This window comes from Haliotis rufescens, unplaced genomic scaffold (assembly GCF_023055435.1).
Source record: "Haliotis rufescens isolate VD_foot unplaced genomic scaffold, xgHalRufe1.0.p SCAF_14, whole genome shotgun sequence".
Lineage (NCBI taxonomy): Eukaryota > Metazoa > Mollusca > Gastropoda > Lepetellida > Haliotidae > Haliotis > Haliotis rufescens.
In genome coordinates, this window is record NW_025963824.1 from 23,632,145 (window position 1) to 23,653,641 (window position 21,497).

The 21,497-nt window shown below is 40.4% G+C and overlaps 1 protein-coding gene across 2 annotated transcripts in view; it reads left to right on the plus strand.

The window, feature by feature from the left end:
- Positions 1 to 2,120: 2,120 nt before the first annotated feature.
- LOC124131219 (histidine decarboxylase-like) overlaps positions 2,121 to 21,497 on the plus strand; it is a 101,848-nt gene continuing 82,471 nt past the window's right edge. The window contains exon 1 of one of the 2 annotated variants that reach the window (XM_046494328.2): positions 2,121 to 3,070. In XM_046494328.2, the coding sequence (XP_046350284.1) occupies positions 3,043 to 3,070 (28 nt within the window). In that variant the 5' untranslated portion in view covers positions 2,121 to 3,042. The remainder of the gene's footprint in view (positions 3,071 to 21,497) is intronic. The other variant, XM_046494329.2, reaches the window with a different exon arrangement.

A 21,497-nucleotide genomic window follows, 5' to 3' on the forward strand; every position in this document is an offset into this window, starting at 1 on the left:
TCGCGATACGTATCATTTGTTGACCAGTGAAGATCCGGGGTAGAATAGGTCTACAGCAACCCATGCTTACTGTAAAAGGCGACTATGCTTGTCGTAAAAAACGGGATCGGTTGGTCAGGCTCGCCAATCGCGTGGATCGATGCTCATGATGTCAATCACTGGATTGTCTGGTCCACACTCGATTATTTACAGACCGCCGTCATATTGCTGGAATATTGCTGAGTGCGGCGTTAAACAACGAACAACAACAACATACCTGACGGGTGCCGAAACAACAACAACAACAACAACATACCTAACAACAACAAGAACATACCTGACGGGTGCCGACATTGCAGGTGAAATCATCAGAAAGGCCACCTTCATTCGCACAAATAGTGATACGTTCGAGTACATTGATGCTAGTGATCGTAGAAAGTTCACATTTTTTAGCACTCGATTTAAGCTTTTCAAAATAATTGTTTGGTTTACTCTGGCGAAAGCCTTCGAAAAGTCAATAAAGTTGCAGTAAAATCTACCCTTGGTCTTTGAGATGTTTTTCTGTACAGCTGCTTGAAGAGTCCAGTTTTGGTCTGTGGTGGAATATCCTGGTCTATAACCTGCTTGTGCTTCACTTCAGATGTTGTTATTGTATGAGTCAATGCCTTACATAAAGTATCATTCCGTGAGAGATATTCCCCTGTAATTATCTGGTTCATTCTTATTACCTCCCTTGAATATGAGACAAATAAGCTCTTTCCCCACACCTCTGGAAAAATGCAGTGTGTAGTATTCCGTTGAGTAGTATTTTTTAAACAAAGGTGCAATATATTGTTTTGTTGATTTAATAAACACATTTACAATACCGTTAGGCCCGGAATATTTATTACTTTTTTAAATTGTGCAAATTCATAAGGACTTCCTCCTCAGTGAAAGGCATGTTAAGATCACCACATATGTCTGCGTGAGACTAATCTGGATCATCATCATGAGTATCTGTTATCAGAGAGTTATAATCACAATCAACGTGTTTCTCAATACTGAGAGGACTTTGAAAATGCTCAAGCCACTGGTCTGGGATAACAACATTCGATATTCTTGAGGCTCATCAAAATTTCTTTTAAAGTTTGCAAAACTAACTTTGGGTTGTTCCCAGCAATAACCAGCTTATTGCTTTGTTACTCAAAAAAAAATTCTCCTTTGGTAGTGTGCGGCGTTCTACAACAAACAAACATCAACACAGTTGTTTTCTTAAATGTGAAATTGTTGATCCAAGCTTAAAGCCATATACACAGGAACATAATAATTAAATCTTTGAATGGCATTTAGAAGTGATACACATAAGGAAGAGAATGTATGGATGTCAACGCCTTTTTTATGACGAAACACAACGTTTCGGAGTATATTGCTTACTCCTTCATAAATTTTCAGGCCAGCTGAATCTTGAACTCAACACATAGAATAGGTCTTCAGCAAACCATGCTTGCCGTAAAAGGCGACTATGCTTGCAGTGAGAGGCGACTAACGGGATCGGGTGGTCAGGCTCGCTGACTTGGTTGATGCATGCAATCGATCCCAATTGCGCGGATTGATGCTCATGATATTAATCACTTGATTATTTAAAGACCGCCGTCATATAGCTGTAATATTGCTGAGTGCGACAACAAACAAACAAACAATCAACACATGTTGTAATGTTCTTCTGAGACATCAGTTTACAGGAGAGTTTATCAATGGACAACATTTACATCATTACAACATTACAACTTCAACTATTGCAATCTTCCTGCAACTTTCATGTAACATCCATGTGACTTCCATGTAACCTTAAACGTTTTCTCTGACCACATGCCTTTGTAGTGACAAGGGAACATTATTAACCACTAGATTACCCCAGCGTTTTACATAGTTAATTGACCCGTGAAGATCCGGGGTAGAATAGGTCTTCAGCAACCCATACTTGTCGTAAAAAGGCGACTGACGGGATCGGGTGGTCAGGCTCGCTGACTTGGTTGATGCATGTAATCGATCCCAATTGCGTGGATCGATGCTCATGATATTAATCACTGGATTGTCTGGTCCAGACTCGATTATTTACAGACCGCCGTCATATAGCTGGAATTTTGCTGAGAGCAGCGTTAAACAACAAACCAACCAACCAACCAACATAGTTGATTGCTTGGGGCGACGAGATTGGCAACTGTGCTGTAAGATGTCTATAACATAAAATGCTCTGTATTTAATAATGTAGTAGAATATCTCCACTTTAGTGTCGTCCCATTGGGATTCGTGGTGGAGTAGGTTACCAACAACCCATGCTTTGCGGGAGATTACATTTAACAGGGCATATATACCAAATCACTCACTGTCTTGTATTCATAGACATTGCTCTCCGAATTGTATGCAACACAACGCACATCCATCTCTATCGATCCCCTCCAATTAAAAAAAAGACGTTAAAGAACCTTTTTTATAAATAAACGTGAACATTTCCGGGAGTGGTGAACCGAGAGGCCACAGCCAATGAGTTGGGCTAAATTGACTGTTACTTATTTATACGGCCACCCCCATGACTACTGACCAATGAAAATGCTCGAAATAGCTGACGCTAGGCTCTGAAGGTATAAAACTGTCCGAGTTTTGTAACAATTCCTGCCGTTTGTAAATCCACTGCCAGGCGTTAGTACTGGCGAATACCTGACAATATCAATCCATATATGTGTGTGTGTAGAAAGAGAACTATATAGATCACGGACAGCGAAGCTCATCTGCAGTATTTATCGATTAGTTCTCGCTAGCGGTGTTAGCCTCTCCATCTCCTGGCTGTATAAGACCACGCTTCCTTGTAGACGAAGTGCTCCGGGAACTTGGAAACTTAGAACAACGTAAATACAACGCATCATCGTCCTGGTCCATCTCCCATCGCGGTGTAGATTGTCTTGAGTTTGTAAAACAGCGCCATACCAAGATTATAGCTTTTTTCTAATTGAAAAGTTTAACTGAGAAATCTGAGGAGGTTAACAAGTTTTATTCGACAATCTATTAGGATTTCCTAGGATCGCCATGGACTTCGAGGAGTATAGAAAGAGAGGTAAGTGTATTTTGTAGATAGTTTCAGCAAAGTTTGGTGTCGTTCACAGACACGTGAAAGTGCATGACATTGATCGTGCTTCACATGTTATTTGACGACATATATTTATCAAAAGACGTTAAAGGACAACCGATTCGTGTTGCTATGGTTAATCTATCGTGAAAAATTAACTACTATAGTAGTATGAAATAATCCGGTGTTCTATAACTTCCTTTTAGTACTATATATGAGTTGTGTTGTGTTGTGTTGAGTTGTGCATGAGACCTGATAGTGTTATTCGTTTTCAGATTGGTCATTGACAAATTGTCTTTATTGCAATGAATGTTGTTTAATGCAAAATAATAACAATCAAAAAGTGGAAATGGTACTGTACGTTAACATACACGGAACCGGGAAAGCGATCTATTTTAGAAAAGTCATAATATTCGATTTTTTTTATTGCGATTGAACACCGTTACTCCAGGCATTTTGTGTCAATGGAATCGCCCAGATTAACCAAATTCAACTAAGAAAACGTTGATTTGTCGGATATGGCCATTGGGCGAAATTTCGTTGAAAATACATTAAAGTTGATTAGTTGGTGAGCGTTAAGAAAGCGTCGACAATGTGACGTCATTTTTCAGCTTAAAATCAATGTTTTAGAGGACGTCTTAGCTGCTCCCAAATTCTAGTATTACTGAACATCCAATCACAAAGCGGCTGGCCTCCAAATCAAGTGATACGCATAATTTCCCTGTTGGTGCGGTGAAGCTGTGGTTCGCGGTGTACAGATTCTAATACCGGCGCCCGTATGTCTCCACACTGTCCTTGTCATTCAGGGGATGCGACGTGTAATGGTATACCCAACTGATCAGCTTACGTAAACAAACCTTGAAGTCACGAGCACCTGCCATTGTCCTAAATCCCGTGCAGCTGCACTGATCAAAAGTGTCCTTAAAAAAGTTAACACATGCTGCTTTGATATTTCTTTGATTGCTTGTAAAAACAGTGAAGAACTACAAGATAGAAACGGCACTTAGAGCACAGAATTAATCTGAACATAGACGTCATCACGGATTTTGAGAAATGTTTTTATATCGTCTGTGTCACTGACGCTTATCATTCATACCGCCATATGTTGGAAGATTATGTTAATAATAGCAAGAAAACGTATTCAATTGTAATTTCAATTAAACACAATTTACTACCCAAATAAATAAACAGTATCATAATAATATATGATTTAACAAGTGTCGCGTATGTATATAAAAGGCGATTAGGATATTTCGTTACTTTCATATGCAATGAAGATACCATATATTTAAGGTTGATGAAAATACAGGCATCTCTTTTCGCGAACATCTGGGGTCATCACTGCCAGTAATAGTGATTTATGTGTGTATGCCTGTCGGTCGGCAACGTACGATGTACCAGAGATGTTTCTCTTAATTATTGAAAGGGTTTTGTCGCTTTTATTTCACGACCAGGACCAAATGTAAAGGGAATCTTGGACACGGGGGTTGATGTTATTGCTCAAGGATGGTGCCGGCAGTGGGTAGCATAAGTCGTTGTTGTAGGATTTGACGTCATACTATCACAATCGGCACTGGTTACTTTTGGTACTGGTATATAACAGGACATGACAAGGCGTACCCTGCACTCAACATTTAACGGTAGAATAGATCTTCAGCAACCCATGCTTGCCGTAAAAGGTGACTATGATGGTCGTAAAAGGCGACTAACGGGATCGGGTGGTCAGGCTCGCTGACTTGGTTGATGCATGTCATCGATCCCAATTGCATGGATCGATGCTCATGATATTAATCACTGGATTGTCTGGTCCAGACTCGATTATTTACAGACCGCCGTCATATAGCTGGAATATTGCTGAGTGCGGCGTTAAACAACAAACAAATTACAAATAAATCATCATTTAACGGCCATTGTAACTCCCTGATCCTAATTTTGGTGTTAAACAGTAATACATATACGATGAAAATCAAAATATATTAGACATCTTAATTAATATCAATGCATAACTTAATAAGCCGATGTATAAGATTCAATATTCAAATACATATTTGAACCTTAGTACAGTTCAATTCACTATGTAGAGTTACGTCCCATAGGCGTAACAGGATCCAAGTTTCACCGATGTGACTTGCCTCATTTCTTTCTGTATACCCCACGGTAGCTGCCACCCCTTGATATATCAGTGCTGTCCCAAGGGGCGTGAACCCCATGTCACTCTGTCACTGATTTAACGTTGGGCGAACTTTGTGGCTTATATTTAGTTATGAAGGGTGGTGAAAACGCTGGCCAAAAGGAGGAGGTAAATGAATTGGGGACCGCGTAGCCAGAACGCAAACAATACTGTAGTATTAGAGCCATAACCCATGACGTCATTACCGTACGTGTGCGAGTGAATGAGTATTGTACACTTTGAAATTTGCTTTGAACACCTTCTCAGTTTATATCATGGCAATTAACGGAGAAATGAGTGATGCCCAAAGAGACGTCTCTCCATCATGTCTGAAAGCACACGGGCGCTTTTCTGTACATTCGCTATTTATAACGGGAGTGCCTAAAAGTAGGGCCGGGACGGCCCAATGTTATTTTTGGCTAATTACTTCATTATCGGCGACCATACCTACATATTATTGATGCAACATACACACATAACATCAATGAACAATCACAAACCAAAAACGGGCAGCACAATTAAGTTGTTGCGATCAAATCGTTTGAAAATCATGAAGTCGAGCTGTCTGTGAGCGTGGCTTGGTTAGGTTATTACATGTTAAGCTGGAATCGTTAAACGAAATAGGATTTGAAAAGTATCAAATACTTCCAACTATCGTGATACAAATTTCCATCTGTCGGCATAGCATTTACATCTATAGAATAGTACTATATCTAAGTTATACCACTTTGTTATGTCCCTGTCCATGTACTTAAACAGACACGTTGGTTAGAGTGAAGCTCTTCTCCCCATAGATTCAACAGTCTCACTGTCCGTGTACTTAAAGCAGACACGTTGGTTAGAGTGAAGCTCTTCTCCCCATAGACTCAACAGTCTCACTGTCCATGTATTTAAAGCAGACACGTTGGTTAGAGTGAAGCTCTTCTCCCCATAGATTCAACAGTCTCACTGTCCGTGTACTTAAAGCAGACACGTTGGTTAGAGTGAAGCTCTTCTCCCCATAGACTCAACAGTCTCACTGTCCATGTATTTAAAGCAGACACGTTGGTTAGAGTGAAGCTCTTCTCCCCATAGACTCAACAGTCTCACTGTCCATGTATTTAAAGCAGACACGTTGGTTAGAGTGAAGCTCTTCTCCCCATAGACACAACAGTCTCACTGTCCATGTATTTAAAGCAGACACGTTGGTTAGAGTGAAGCTCTTCTCCCCATAGACACAACAGTCTCACTGTCCATGTATTTAAAGCAGACACGTTGGTTAGAGTGAAGCTCTTCTCCCCATAGATTCAACAGTCTCACTGTCCATGTATTTAAAGCAGACACGTTGGTTAGAGTGAAGCTCTTCTACCCATAGACACAACAGTCTCACTGTCCATGTACTTAAAGCAGACACGTTGGTTAGAGTGAAGCTCTTCTCCCCATAGACTCAACAGTCTCACGCGTGTTCGGTCCGAGTTGGCACGAGTTGTCAAAATCAACGTAAACCTCCCATGTGTATCATCAAATGTCTTTACATATATAGAATAATATTATGTCCATCTATATACCACTTTATAATGTCACAGTACATCGCATTTAAAGGAAACTGGTCCGTTGCAGTGAAGCCCTTTTCCCTCTACATACTCAACATAGTCTCTGTCAGAAGTGTTAGGTCTGTATTCGGTCCGACTTGGCCGGGCTGACCAAAAACTTCACTTTAACGGACCAGTTTTCTTTACTCTACACACTGCTTCAATGTCAAGCAATGGTAAGGTTCGCACAAAGTACATGCACGGAGTCGGCGCTCATTTGACTTCCGGGAGTCATGTACGACGCCAGTTCATTGTCTGACTAAAACTAACCTCGATTCACTGATTGCGTGTTATTTCAAAACCCTGGACGACCTTGGTGTCCTATGTTGACTAAGGTAAAAATGAAAAACCAAGTTAGCCTTGGTTGAGCGATTTGCGTCGTACTTCGTTGAAGTCAGCTTGTCGTAAGAGGCGACTAACAGGATCGGGTGGTGAGGCTCGCTGACTTGGTTGATGTATGTCATCATATCCCAGTTGCGTGAGATCGATGCTCATGATGTCAGTCACTGGATTGTCTGGCCCAGACTCGATGATTTACAGACCACTGTCATATAGCTGAAATATTGCTGAGTGCGGCGTCAGACAAACAAACCAAGTGACGTCATCGTTAAAGCTAACTAGTTATATTTAATGATTCAATCATGAATAAAAACATTTTGATGAATAATCAATTTAATTAACAAGGTGTTTCTAGTTTACCTGTATTCTGATATGCGGGGCAGGGACATTTTAACTGTCGATTGTTGATATAATTACTTTAGAATCAATAATGCAACTTTGATGATTAACTTACATCTGTTTGGTGTTCGCGTTTGTTTTAACTTTCTTGGAGTTTACATGCATTAAATAGAAAAAAAGGTACAATGGCAGCTTTGTCAAGCAATGATACACTTGACAAATGCTACCTCTCATAGTTGTATTTGTAGCAATACACATGGCTGTTGTGTTTCTCCGCGTCCTGGCAGACATTTGTATTATAGTCGAGGTTGCATTTTATAGTTATATGTCGATACTTCTCTGAGTTATGCTTGATTAACACTGGGTAACTCAGACTCAATCTTGTCAACCCTGGTTGCCAGAAACGTAACCTCTGTTGACCTAGGTCAATTAAATTCTCCTAATTGAACGCAGGTGCTACGAGACCGCATAGCAATGGGCTTTACACAGCGTATCCATATGGGGAATCGAACCCGGGTCTTAGGCGTGACGAGCGAACGTTTTAATAACTAGGCTTCCCCCACGTGACAGATGGTTGCATGGGTATCATAATAATGATAAATGCTCTTCATACCATGTTAGTTTCAGTGAATGTGAAATGGATGATTATTGTATGAATAACGGAAGCATAGATTTTATTACTCGCGATGTATAGGAGTAGTATAGGTATACTACTATAGGAATTTCTTACAAAAGATGGCCTCCTTAAGTCAAACACTCTTCAATGCATACCATCGTGCTTCTCATAGATTTCAATTGGACAGTACTTGACAGAACGGTACATCAGATAAAACGAGTTCTTGAGTACAATATTGTTGTGTACTAATGAAAATGTGACATATCTCTATCTCATTGTGCTCAGCTAACCTTACTCATTCGGCAGTGAGTCCATATGTGTATGTACATCTACACTCTTCAAAAAAAGAAACGCACAGGTATATTGTTAGTAAATTTATCGTACCTAATGAAGTCGATATATTTAATTCAATATAGATACAAATATCAAATTTTGGAACCCGATAGTCCCATGTTGTCGTACAAAGGCATTGAAAACTGTTCATCGTCATGTCACATTAGGCCACAAGGTTGCGCTGAACTCAGTATCTCGTGTGACCGCCCCCGACAGCAATCACGGCTCTGCATCTCCTCGGCACTGACTGGATAAATGTACGAATTCTGTCCTGCGGAATACTGCGCCTTTCTTCTTGTAACGCGTTGACCAATTGTTGGAGTGTCTGCGGCGTGTTCTGACGTTGACGTACACGTCGATCGAGTTTATCCCAGAGGTGTTCGATTGGGTTGAGATCTGGAGATCTCGACGGCCAGGGCAAGTCGTTGATGTTGGCATTATGACGGTAGTCTACCGTGACACGAACTGTCTGCGCTGGAGCGTTGTCCTGTTGAAAGAGCTCCCTCTGGCGGTCAATAATTGGAAGATGGTCGGGATGAAGAATTTGATTCATGTAGCGATTTGCTGTCGAAATTTCCTCGAACCACAACCAAGTCAGATCTCGTGGTGCAGGATATGGCCCCCCACACCATGACACTACCGCCACCGAAATTGTCGAATTCGCGTACACAATGTGGGGCAAAACGCTTATTTTGACGACGATAAACACGTCTTCCATTTCGCCGGTGAAGAAGAAATCGGGATTCATCGCTAAACCACACTGGTCTCCAGTTTCTTAAATTCCAAGCTGTAAGGTATGGCACCAACGCAATCGTCGCTGTCGATGTATCTGTTGCAAAACAGGGACGATAAGCTCTTCTGGGTCTGAGTCTAGCCTCGCAAAGATGGTTCCTTAGAGTCTGGTCAGATATCCTCCCCAAACCAGGGATGCGTCCTGCAGTCCCCGAAGCTGTGGCATTGCAATGACGTAGGTGGAACAGTCGAATGTAGCGATCCTATGCAGGGGTGGTAACTCTTGGTCGGTCGGTTCTCGGACGGTCTGTAGTGGAATTGAACTGTCTGTATCGGTCACAAAGGCGGCAACGAACACACCTCGTCAATGTTCCGTCAAACAGCCAGATAAACGTACCACAATTCCTTTACATATACTTCATAGCTACCTGGGATCCCATCCTCGTCGCCAAAATGTTGGGTTCTCAGGGAGGAACGACAAACGCGGGAGTAGGGAGACGAGCCTGCCACTTGATCGGCTGTTTATTCAGACTGTCGCATGTTACATAAGAGCACGTGATTGCGCTTACCTGCAACTAATCACATAACAAAGCGGACATCTGTTGGCCTGTCATAATATTTTTCACTAGCTAGTTTAAAACTACTGCGTTTCAATTACAGATATTACAATTGTGTTTATTCGTTTCGTAAATATAATCGTTTCACTTGAAGTGGATTCTCTAGTATCCGTAGTTCACGTGACTATCACATTTCAAATTACGATCTAGCTGCAGCTGTGGCCCATGTTTACATGCTATTGTTATATGTGCTGATGTATGTTTGAATATGTGGTGTATTCTTTTATAGGTTGATCAGTATAATAGGTGCAATCAGACTTGACTTGAAGTAAGGTGCTTTCAGTTGAGTGAATTGTTTGTTATGTAATTGAGTGTACAGCTTGTGATCCTATTGATGCAAGCGAGTAGCTTTTGTATGTTTAGTGAAAGTAGTTATCGGCAAAGCATTTTAAACCACCTGGGGTTGTTGTAGAAGTTCAGTGGTGTTTGTGACTAATTCCTTGTCTCCTCCGGTTTTCTCTATAATGAGGACTCGGTGTGTAACATTGTACACATGTCGGGGCTGAGAAAACTGACGTCATGACGATGCGCCTTCAACCATGTTCCACTGTGCAACAACGATGTCTGATGCAAACTGGGAGAATCCTACCCCTGGTGACTCTGACTTTCTGTACTAACAATGTCATGTTGCTTTGCCGACATTATTGCTAGTTGTTATAATGTCAGCCAGTGTTGTGTGTAACGAATTATTCTTAGTGTAGTATTAATACATTCTTGTTGACTGTAGTTAAATTGTTGAGTCGTCCATATTAACTGTGAGAGTGGTTTTGAGGTATACACCTTTACTTCTCCTTCACTTGTATCTCTCTATAGATCCTTTATCGAACCATAACAGATACTCTCAAATTTGGCCGTCGTGTTGTACAAACTTAAAGCGTGGGATCTTTGTTGACACGGCTAACGGTGATACCATACACTATCTTGATTCCAATGGACACTCGGCAAGTCTTTGTTTGTCCTCTTAATGCCGAGCGCAAGGCAGGGTTACAACAAGTACTATCTTTTAACGTCATTTGGTGTGACGCGGCCAGCAGATCGATCCACCGACCTCCCGCATTCCAGGCAGACGTTCTATCTACTGGGCTATTGAGGCGGTCCATGGTAATTTTAACCATAGGTTATTGCATTTAGGCACACAAATAAGTCTTTAATACATAAGACATTGAAGACCTAGTGTCAACACACCAGTTTTCAGTTTCACCGCCATTTTGTTTTGTCTCTTGTGCCCAGTGGAATCTGTTTGGGCGTTTATGCGAGACTGGTTATGTTTTAGGTTTACATGGTTATATTTGAAATGAAATGAAATGAATTTTATTTGGTATCATGTGGGTAGCGCAGTAAGCTCAGATAACCAGAGTATCGAATGGTTCACGCTATTGGATCACCTCGGCTGTTTCCGTTGCCTTCGTAAATACCACGAGCAGCACCCGTCACTCACTCACTCAGTCCCTCACACTCCATGAAGGTACAGCCCCGAGCAGTGTCTAGTGAAACACTGGCATCTTCGAGCAGCACCCAACACTCACTCACTCCGCCCCATACACTCCATGAAGGTACAGCACCGAGCAGTGTCTAGTGAAACACTGGCATCCTCGAGCAGCACCCAACACTCACTCACTCCGCCCCACACACTCCATGAAGGTACAGCACCGAGCAGTGTCTGGTGGAACACTGGCATCCTCGAGCAGCACCCAACACTCACTCACTCCGCCCCACACACTCCATGAAGGTACAGCCCCGAGCAGTGTCTGGTGGAACACTGGCATCCTCGAGCAGCACCCAACACTCACTCACTCCGCCCCACACACTCCATGAAGGTACAGCCCCGAGCAGTGTCTGGTGGAACACTAGTCTCCTGGGCTTGTTTCCTTGTAATGGAACACCAACGAGGTCTCTCGGTTTCGATGAGGTTTAAAGAAGTGAATATCAATCTGTACCAAACTCTGAGAGGTCGTCTGTCAGGCAAGCGAGGACAGACAAAACAGCTAGAAGATGCCCTGGCACAAACAGAAGGGGCATTGAGCGTATATAATGATGATGCATCGGTTAATGTGTGGGGATTGACGTCGTGCTGAAATGCAGTATTTTTGCAATTGGCCATCCGACTGAAGAGTTTCGCGATGGAGATACGAAGATTGATACCAAATCCTCCGTGAAGATCTGGGTATAGAATTGGTCTTCAGCAACCCATGCCTGTCGTAAGAGGCTACTAACGGGATCGCATCCCAATTGCGTAGATCGATGCTCATGATGTCAATCACTGGACTGCAGAATTATACATCTTAGATATTCTTCTTCTAGGAAACACATCGAAATTAGTTTTTTCAAGGCTGTTCTACGTGACATTCTGGTGTGTGTTACTGTGTGTGTTGGGGTGGGGTGGGGTGGGGTTGGCGGGATTTTACCCACGTTCATAGATCAAGAGGGAAACATGGATCTGTACAATCTGCGACAAGAGGCGACCAATGGGATCGGGTGGTCAGGCTAGCGGACTTGGTTGATGCATGTCATCGTATCCCAACTGCGTGGATTGATATAGGGAAATAAGCATTACTTGCAGTTCATTTGAAATAGTGCACATGCAAATTCAACACATGTCAGAATTAAATGTTGAGATGTGTTTGTGTGCATTGTTTCCAAAGCGTATTTGGTAGACAAGGCTGGCAAGCCATGGTAGCATATTTATTTTACTGTGTCCAAAACCAGTTCCCTTATTCATTTCCAACAGTATTATATTGAAATTAAATTTTACAATGAATAGACCAAAGTACGGTTCAAACATATTCATAATTAAAACTTTCTCTATTAACAATGATTTTAATTTTTTAATGTTTTTGCATAACAACAAATATGCTGATGTTAATGTGGTGTTAATGTGGTATTGGCGTTCAATTGAAAATGCAAGTATTGAAATAACCTCATTAACAAACAAATTCTAATGCATACAAATACAATAACATCACAATGGAGTAGGGACAAACAATGTCCGAGGTTTGCTTCAAAAATTCAAGTTAGATATCATTTAGATATTAAAGTTATTTACAAATTCTAATGCATTCAAACAATTGAAATACAGCAGAAACACAAATATGTACTTGAATATCCCTTCCCTGTTTTGCGGACCTGATACTATAAGGTATTCATGCAATGTCTTCCACCCATGAAGATCCGGGGTTGAATAGGTCTTCAGCAACCCATGCTAGCCGTAAAAGACGACTATGCTTGTCGTAAGAGGCGACTAACGGGATAGGGGTATCTCAGTGGGCTACACTATAAAGTCGGCATTAGTCCGGACTCGTATGCGATGCTCATGATATCAATCACTGGCTTGTCTGGTTCAAACTCGATTATTTACAGACCTCCGCCATATAGCTGGAATATGGCTGAGTGCGGCGTTAGACAACAAACCAACCAAACATTCTTCTTTTTAAAACATATCAGCAATGTGGCAGAAGAGAAAAGGGCTTTAGCTTAAACGAACATTCGTTTAGAGAGAGAAACATTTTTTAAAGACATTTTGACAAATACGATTCAATAACGAAAAGTGTTCAACGTGTAATTGATGTATCATGTTCAGTATTCAGATGGTGATGGTGACGATGATGATATAACGAACACTCCAGGAGGAATCAATTTCGTACTCTTACTTATTTTGATGGTAGGGTTTGATACTGAAGATTATGTTAATGCAGATCCCACTGAAAAAGTAGACACAATTTATGAATAACTTCATTATTATACAGTACTAGCGGACGTCTCGGTATAATTTCTTGTACTGTTGTCAAGCAGGCCGGGATCAACAAGATACAAAATTATATTTAATAGGTGAAGAATAAACAGTAACAACAGTTTGCATACATGAGACAGATGAGTAGGTATTTTTCACATAGAATACATGCGTATTATAATGTGTCTCAGGCCTAATAAGGCTAAAAAGCTTATATTTTGAACTCTTGTGATGTCAAATGTTTTTGTTTCTCTCCGTGATCTCTGTTCATTCATGGCTTGTGGCGGCGAATTGGACTTCTTCTGGTAGTTATCATCTCGTGAAGTCATGGAGGTTGTCGGAGAGGTGATGGACGTTTACCAAATTGATGTTGTGATGGGGACAGTTGGTGATATGGTCCAATTCGCCGATTGTTTTTAACAGACTACTGTTTCATGATTGGCTGATATGAGAATTGGCGGGACTTTGGTGAATAATTGCGTTTAACGATGTCACTGGTTCCGCAGTATTGTCTACAGTTTGTTTGTATGTTAAAGATTAAATGAAGTTATTAATATTGACGTGTTTATTTATAAGAATTCACTTTAATATGCCTTTTTGCGTTTATGGAGTTATAAACTTACAAACTACAATGTAGTGTGCACAGATTGCTTAAATATGCGGATTGACACAGTATGCACAGGATTTGTTTATGTTTATATCTCGATAAACACGAAAATATTGAGGTCACTTCTTTATTACACGCAAAGCTGATTAAAGGAGAAACAAATTGTCCTGGCTTTATTGACAACAACGTATGTTAAATGAAATAACAGGATTTGTTTTTGTTGTACCCACTGACAAGGCTTCATACATGTATAATAGATGCATCTCTAGACTAAAACCCTTAGGTCAAGTGACATATCATATAATGTAGTATGCATGTTAACCGAGGGGTGAATCTGTCCAAACCACACAAAAGGTGGCGTTAAAACTAAATCACATGCATAACTTAAAGGCCAAACAGTGTATTTAATTTCTGATTTATGTTTTATTGCGATTATCCCTAATTGTATCAATTCGGCTGTCCTGATGACTGTCCTGATGTAACTATTATCGTCTAGGTGACCGTGTACTGTGACATCGAATCAATTAGTCTACATTGATACCAGAAGACAGATGGCTGTCCTGATGTAACTATTATCGTCTAGGTGACTGTGTCCTGTGACATCGAATCAATTAGTCTACATTGATACCAGAAGACAGATGACTGTCCTGATGTAACTATTACCGTCTAGGTGACCGTGTCCTGTGACATCGTATCAATTAGTCTACATTGATACCAGAAGACAGATGGCTGTCCTGATGTAACTATTATCGTCTAGGTGACTGTGTCCTGTGACATCGAATCAATTAGTCTACATTGATACCAGAAGACAGGTGCCTCTCCTGATGTAACTATTATCGTCTAGGTGACTGTGTCCTGTGACATCGAATCAATTAGTCTACATTGATACCAGAAGACAGATGACTGTCCTTATGTAACTATTATCGTCTAGGTGACTGTGTCCTGTGACATCGTATCAATTAGTCTACATTGATACCAGAAGACAGATGGCTGTCCTTATGTAACTATTATCGTCTTGGTGACTGTGTCCTGTGACATCGTATCAATTAGTCTACATTGATACCAGAAGACAGATGGCTGTCCTGATGTAACTATTATCGTCTAGGTGACTGTGTCCTGTGACATCGAATCAATTAGTCTACATTGATACCAGAAGACAGGTGCCTCTCCTGATGTAACTATTATCGTCTAGGTGACTGTGTCCTGTGACATCGAATTAATTAGTCTACATTGATACCAGAAGACAGATGACTGTCCTGATGTAACTATTACCGTCTAGGTGACTGTGTCCTGTGACATCGTATCAATTAGTCTACATTGATACCAGAAGACAGATGACTGTCCTTATGTAACTATTATCGTCTAGGTGACTGTGTCCTGTGACATCGAATCAATTAGTCTACATTGATACCAGAAGACAGATGACTGTCCTGGTGTAACTATTATCGTCTAGGTGACTGTGTCCTGTGACATCGTATCAATTAGTCTACATTGATACCAGAAGACAGATGACTGTCCTGGTGTAACTATTATCGTCTAGGTGACTATGTCCTGTGACATCGAATCAATTAGTCTACATTGATACCAGAAGACAGATGACTGTCCTTATGTAACTATTATCGTCTAGGTGACTGTGTCCTGTGACATCGTATCAATTAGTCTACATTGATACCAGAAGACAGATGACCGTCCTGGTGTTACTATTATCGTCTAGGTGACTGTGTCCTGTGACATCGTATCAATAGTCAACATTTACACCAGAAGATATATGAGATGTTACCATGTTGTTACCGTGCTCTAGATGACTGTCCCATTACATCATGTCCCAAGGTACCCCACGTCACACATACATACAAGCCATGCAAGAGAACACCTGCCCCACAAACCGGAGAGCAGCTCTATCCACTGGTTTATGTATGGCTCATACTTTGTTGTGTATATAATATGGATACATTTGTATGTCATAATCCACTTGTTCTTTATTAATATTTATTACCTACGAGGGCAAACATATCGGGATTACATATGTGCCCTAGGGTCATATCACGTCACGAGACACAAGTGTATTGTTTCCGTCATCCGGGCGGCATTATTGACGTCATTCGAATCTTATTTTGACGTGAGGTCGGAATGACGTCACGCTAGAAACGACGTCATAGCAGAAGATTGTTGACGTCATTCGACAAATTGTGGTTCCGCTGCTGTTGCGACTTTTGTTCTCATAGGTAAACACTCATCGGTATAAACAGAACATCATCGGCATAAATAGAACATTATATTCGTGTTCATGTCATACGATGTTTACGACACTTGTGTCGTAAACATCGTATGACATGAACACGAATATAATGTACTTTATATAATGTCCTACCGACTGGTAGGGTAATAAAACGGTATAGAGTAATTGATTCAGAACATCACATCGCATGTATCGTTAACCTGATTAGTGAAGCACGAATATTCAATTGTATATTTGAGTTTCAAAGAAAGAATTTTAAATGAACTGGGCACGATAATATGTAGAAAGAATCAGTGATCATCGATCAAACAATAATTATCGTTGAGGAAGCAGACATGCACCAGTATATCGTCTGAATACTTCCTATATGTATTAGTGTCGTTGTGCCTTTTGGAATTAAAGCATAAGACCCAGAAAAATAATTGTCATTGAAACAAAACAGTTATCTGAATTTTATCATTATCATGTATTTGTCCTGTTTACTTGTGAGAAAATATCGTTAGCAACCTATTGGGATCACAACGTTAAATCATGATGGAAGCTGTCAACCCATAGGCTAAAGGAGAATATGAACCTGTTAATGTCTTTCAAGTAATACCCACATGCAACGCCTGTATGTTAACCGATGATGGCGATGTTGAGCCCGTTTTTATAGTGTATTGTTATGATAAGTGATATTGTTTTATGGTTATATGGTTTTAAACAAAATTTGTGATCAGTCTAGTTAGTTTACTCTCCTTTGTTGGTAACGTTTTCTATGTCTCAATGTATAAGTTTTTATAGTCACGATATGGCTGAAATACTGACGATGTGACTTTAAAGTAGAACTCATTCACTCACCCTGGAAGAAATCTGCCAAAACCACGTAATAGTACTATCAACTTTTGTCTTGACTTTAAAACCCGAAGACGTGTCAATTCGTCTTTTGTACTGGATTCCAAATCTCTATAAAAATTTATTGCAGATCGCTGCCTCAGTGTGTGTGTGTGTGTGTGTGTGTGTGTGTGTGTGTGTGTGTGTTAAGATATTGTGAATAACGCATCAAATTATGTGCCAAAGGTTTGTATTTATTTGTGTATTTGGCATTTACCTCGACAAGGAGCAATATTCTAGTATATGACGGCGGCCTATAAATATCCGAGTAAACAATCCACGGGTTGATATTATGAGCAAAGAGCCACGTCTTGGAGAACGATGACACATAACCAACCGCGCCACCGACTCTGACCACCCAATCCATTAAGTGTATATGTTTATTCATGTATGGGAGGCCATAGGCCCATGTACATTTCAGTTATATATACTAACACACAACTGAGGCATTGAAAACAATACTAAGGGTACAATATTAGGTCTTTCTACGTAATCATAGAGCTTCTTTCACATACCTAGCTACATTTCTGAGTATACAGTCATTTTGGCTATTTAAGAGATAGCTAAAAGTATTAATACATGGATTGTTATAGAATCTTACAGGAATATACTTTTGTCTTAATGATGCGTGAAACGGCCAGACAAACACAAGATGGGCTTCGTCCTCAATACAACCATTGTTACATGGCCGACAAAAGCGTTGTGAATAAACATTATCCTCTCTTCTGCCCAGATTACACCGTATAGGAAATTCACTAAATCTCAACAGGCGCAGCATACGTCTATGGTCTCTATTTCTGAGGGGCGGTCGGGTAGCCTTGTGGTTACAGCGTTCGCTCGTCACGCCGAAGACCCGGGTTCGATTCCCGACATAGGTACAATGCGTGAAGCCCATTTCTGGTGTCCCCCGCCGTGATATTGCTGGAATATTGCTAAAAGCGGCGTAAAACCATACTCACTCACTCACTCTATTTCTGAAAGCTGTAACATAATATTCCATATGTAATAATATCTTGACGTGTGAATAATACCTTCATTTACAAGACTCATACATTTTCATCTGTATACTCTGTTTGTTACAATCCAACAAACGCTGTCTAAACAGCTGCAAGAAACAATGAACATCAGATCACCAATATTCTGTTCGTGCCACGCATAACCAAATCCATAAATGTCAAGTAAATATTTAACATGAGTTGCCCAAGTAAATCTACCACATTCGTCCAGCTACTTCATTAACAAATAACACAATCCATTATTCGACCTGTACGACAGGTGTGAGCCGCTGGTCCTGGTACCTTATTCTCCACCCAGTACTCTTCTCTCTGACAGGAAGATGCTGCTCAGATCGTTCCAATACAATATTATGGTGCTGAACTATAGAATCAACTGCCGCTCGAACTAAGTCAGCACCCTCTCAAATATCATTCAAGACAAGGCTAAAGACAAATTTGTTCACAATATTCTATTCGGTTACATGTTGATAACAGTTGTGGAAGTATAGACATTGTATATGGTTTTAACATATTTATATTTCGACTTGAAATTGGGATTGGTAAACAAGATGACTCTTACTTTAAAACCCGTCCCTATATAACAATCAAGTTAAAAGAGTCAAGGTGTATATAATTACACAATATATTCTTTGGTGGCCATATATCAAGTGCAACATTGTCCGGCTTTCATTGTCAGAATGATGGGATTATACGTAATATTAGTCACTACATGATGTGAACAAGATACGTCTATATTATGTGAGAGTGATTAGAGTATTAAATAAGTATAAATCTAACATAATTTGTGAAGAAATCATGGATAAATAAGAGAATGTCTTGATTTAATTCAGGTGATATACCCACACATCCGTAGAGTACTGTATTAATATCATATCATTTTGTGAATACATTGCTTCTCGTATAGACATTGTATATAGCTGCTTTCCTCATGTAACGCAATAAGCATTCACTGAGTGTATGGACTTTGGCGCTATAGAAATGTACTACTTTATTAAATTAGGAATAATTTTACGTGTTGATTTCCAATTGAAACGCGAAGGTTAACCCAGAAATTGATAGTACAGAACTAAGTTGTGAAATCAATAAATAACCACACATGATCAACGAATAAGTAACAAATCATGTTGAAACACACAAGTTGAGATTCATATAATTCATGCATATTCATGTGGCAGCAGAGAAACGAGCTAAACACAGCTGAGACGAAGCAGACAATTTACATACTGACACTGTTTTTTTATATCCCAAACATGGCCTAAGCAAAGGGGAACCAACAATGGAGAACTGTGTGTGAATTCGTACGATAAACTATAAATATGTTTTGAGATGTGAGGCCGGGTGCATTAAAGATCGTTACAATATGTTCAAAAGGTGATATTTGTAAAACTCCTATAGAGGTAACATCCAACCAAAGGCCCTTTTTAAATAGTAATGTAATGATATAATACAAAGAATAGTTCACATGATACAATATACTTTGCACACCATTAGTTAATGCTTTAAAGGGACTGAAAACATGTGCGAAATATTTTAATAATCCCACAAATTAGTTAACTTAAGTTAGAATGAGTTCAATTTTGTGTCATGATGTTTGTAAACAAACGTTTATGTATTTGCCAAAGAAAACGTGAGTTTTGAGCAAAGGAAAATATTCTCGCCCATGGGCCAAATATTTTATAACGAATCACGCCACAAATTAGTTGAATTAAGTTAAAATGAGTTGAATCATATGTCACGATGCTTGTAGACAAACATTTATGTATTTGCCAAAGAAAAACATGAGTTTTGAAGAAAGGAAAATATTCTCGTTAATCCGACAATCGGCTTTATCCGACACAAATGATGGGAACCGATGAAATCAGTGCTATTTAGACCCGTTAATCCGACAGTCCCGCACTCCGACGCCGACACACCTAATTTGCAACGAATTGCTGAAATCACTCATTAATAAGTCTCGTAAATTCGACACATTGATCAGCGTACTCCGTGGTCATCGGTTACAGCCCGGCAAAGCCACATTTCGAAAATAGATAGCCCAAATTGATGTGGCTCTCGCGGCAATGGTTATGGTTGCGTGATTGTATAATGTGGCTCTCGCGGCTATGCTGTCAAAACATGCTTTGTGATTCTAACAGGTTACCGTATATAACAAAACAAGTCTTGTTTTCTCATTTTTTATTCTACAAGGATAACAGTAACATATTCATCAAAATTTACATTGATGAATATGAATAGCATAATGGATTTAATGTCATTACTGCAGAAGAAAGGGGGTCGCCCACGTGGTCAGCATATTCCATCTAAGCAAGTGTTGGTTCAGGAGCTGGATCTTGAGGGACGCAATACGTGCATCGATTGCCTTGTACTTCTTTCTTCTCGAAGGTTCTGACCACTGGTGAGAGTCTCAGGACTGTAACCTCTTTGAGTGACTGCTCTCGCTGAAATAGCTTCACTACCTCGTAGATGGTCGGGTTGCACTTCTTGGCAAGTTTCTTTATCTTGTTGTGCCACCCTTCCAGGTGATTGTTGGTACGGTGGCCTTGGTTTTCGAAATGGTTCCAAATCTCAGGGCTGGTATCTGCTTCAGGAGGTCACCTGAGACGATGTTGTGATGTTGGCGTAGTCTGGATATCTCCTCTCCGTAGATAGTGGGTATAGGTGTCGTTTCTGTCCTCGCTCTCTCCATCAGTCTAGCCTTAAAGGCATCAACCTCAAACTCGAATGGTTGTGGGTCGTGGGAGTGACCCATGATCTCAATGGCGTGGAGCAACTCACCCAGAGTTGTGATCCTTGCAGTGCACTCCTTGACAATACAGGACCAGTATCTTTTTTTCACCACGACTGCTCTTAGACCGAAACTTAAAGCCATCATAGTACAAATGTACGCCTCCTCTGACACTTTCAATGAACTTTATTTGAACTTGTGCGTTTGCCATGGTTCTGGTGTGGAGTGAACACGACGTCACTTAAATATGTTATGAATAACAGGATGAACTCAATGTCAAGTAAGACCGCCTTTGATCTCTAAAGAACACCACGCTTAGTAATTTAAATGTGGGACACTCATTTAAAGGTATCGGTAATCGGATTAATTAATTACCCGCTAGAATAGGTGAAATGCACCCAGCTGAAAATGTGGCTCTACCGGCAATAGCCATTTCTGAAATGTGGCTCTCCCGGCTAGACACCTGGTCATCTGCCCGCGAGTACGCAGCCCCGTGTTTTGATGCGAGACG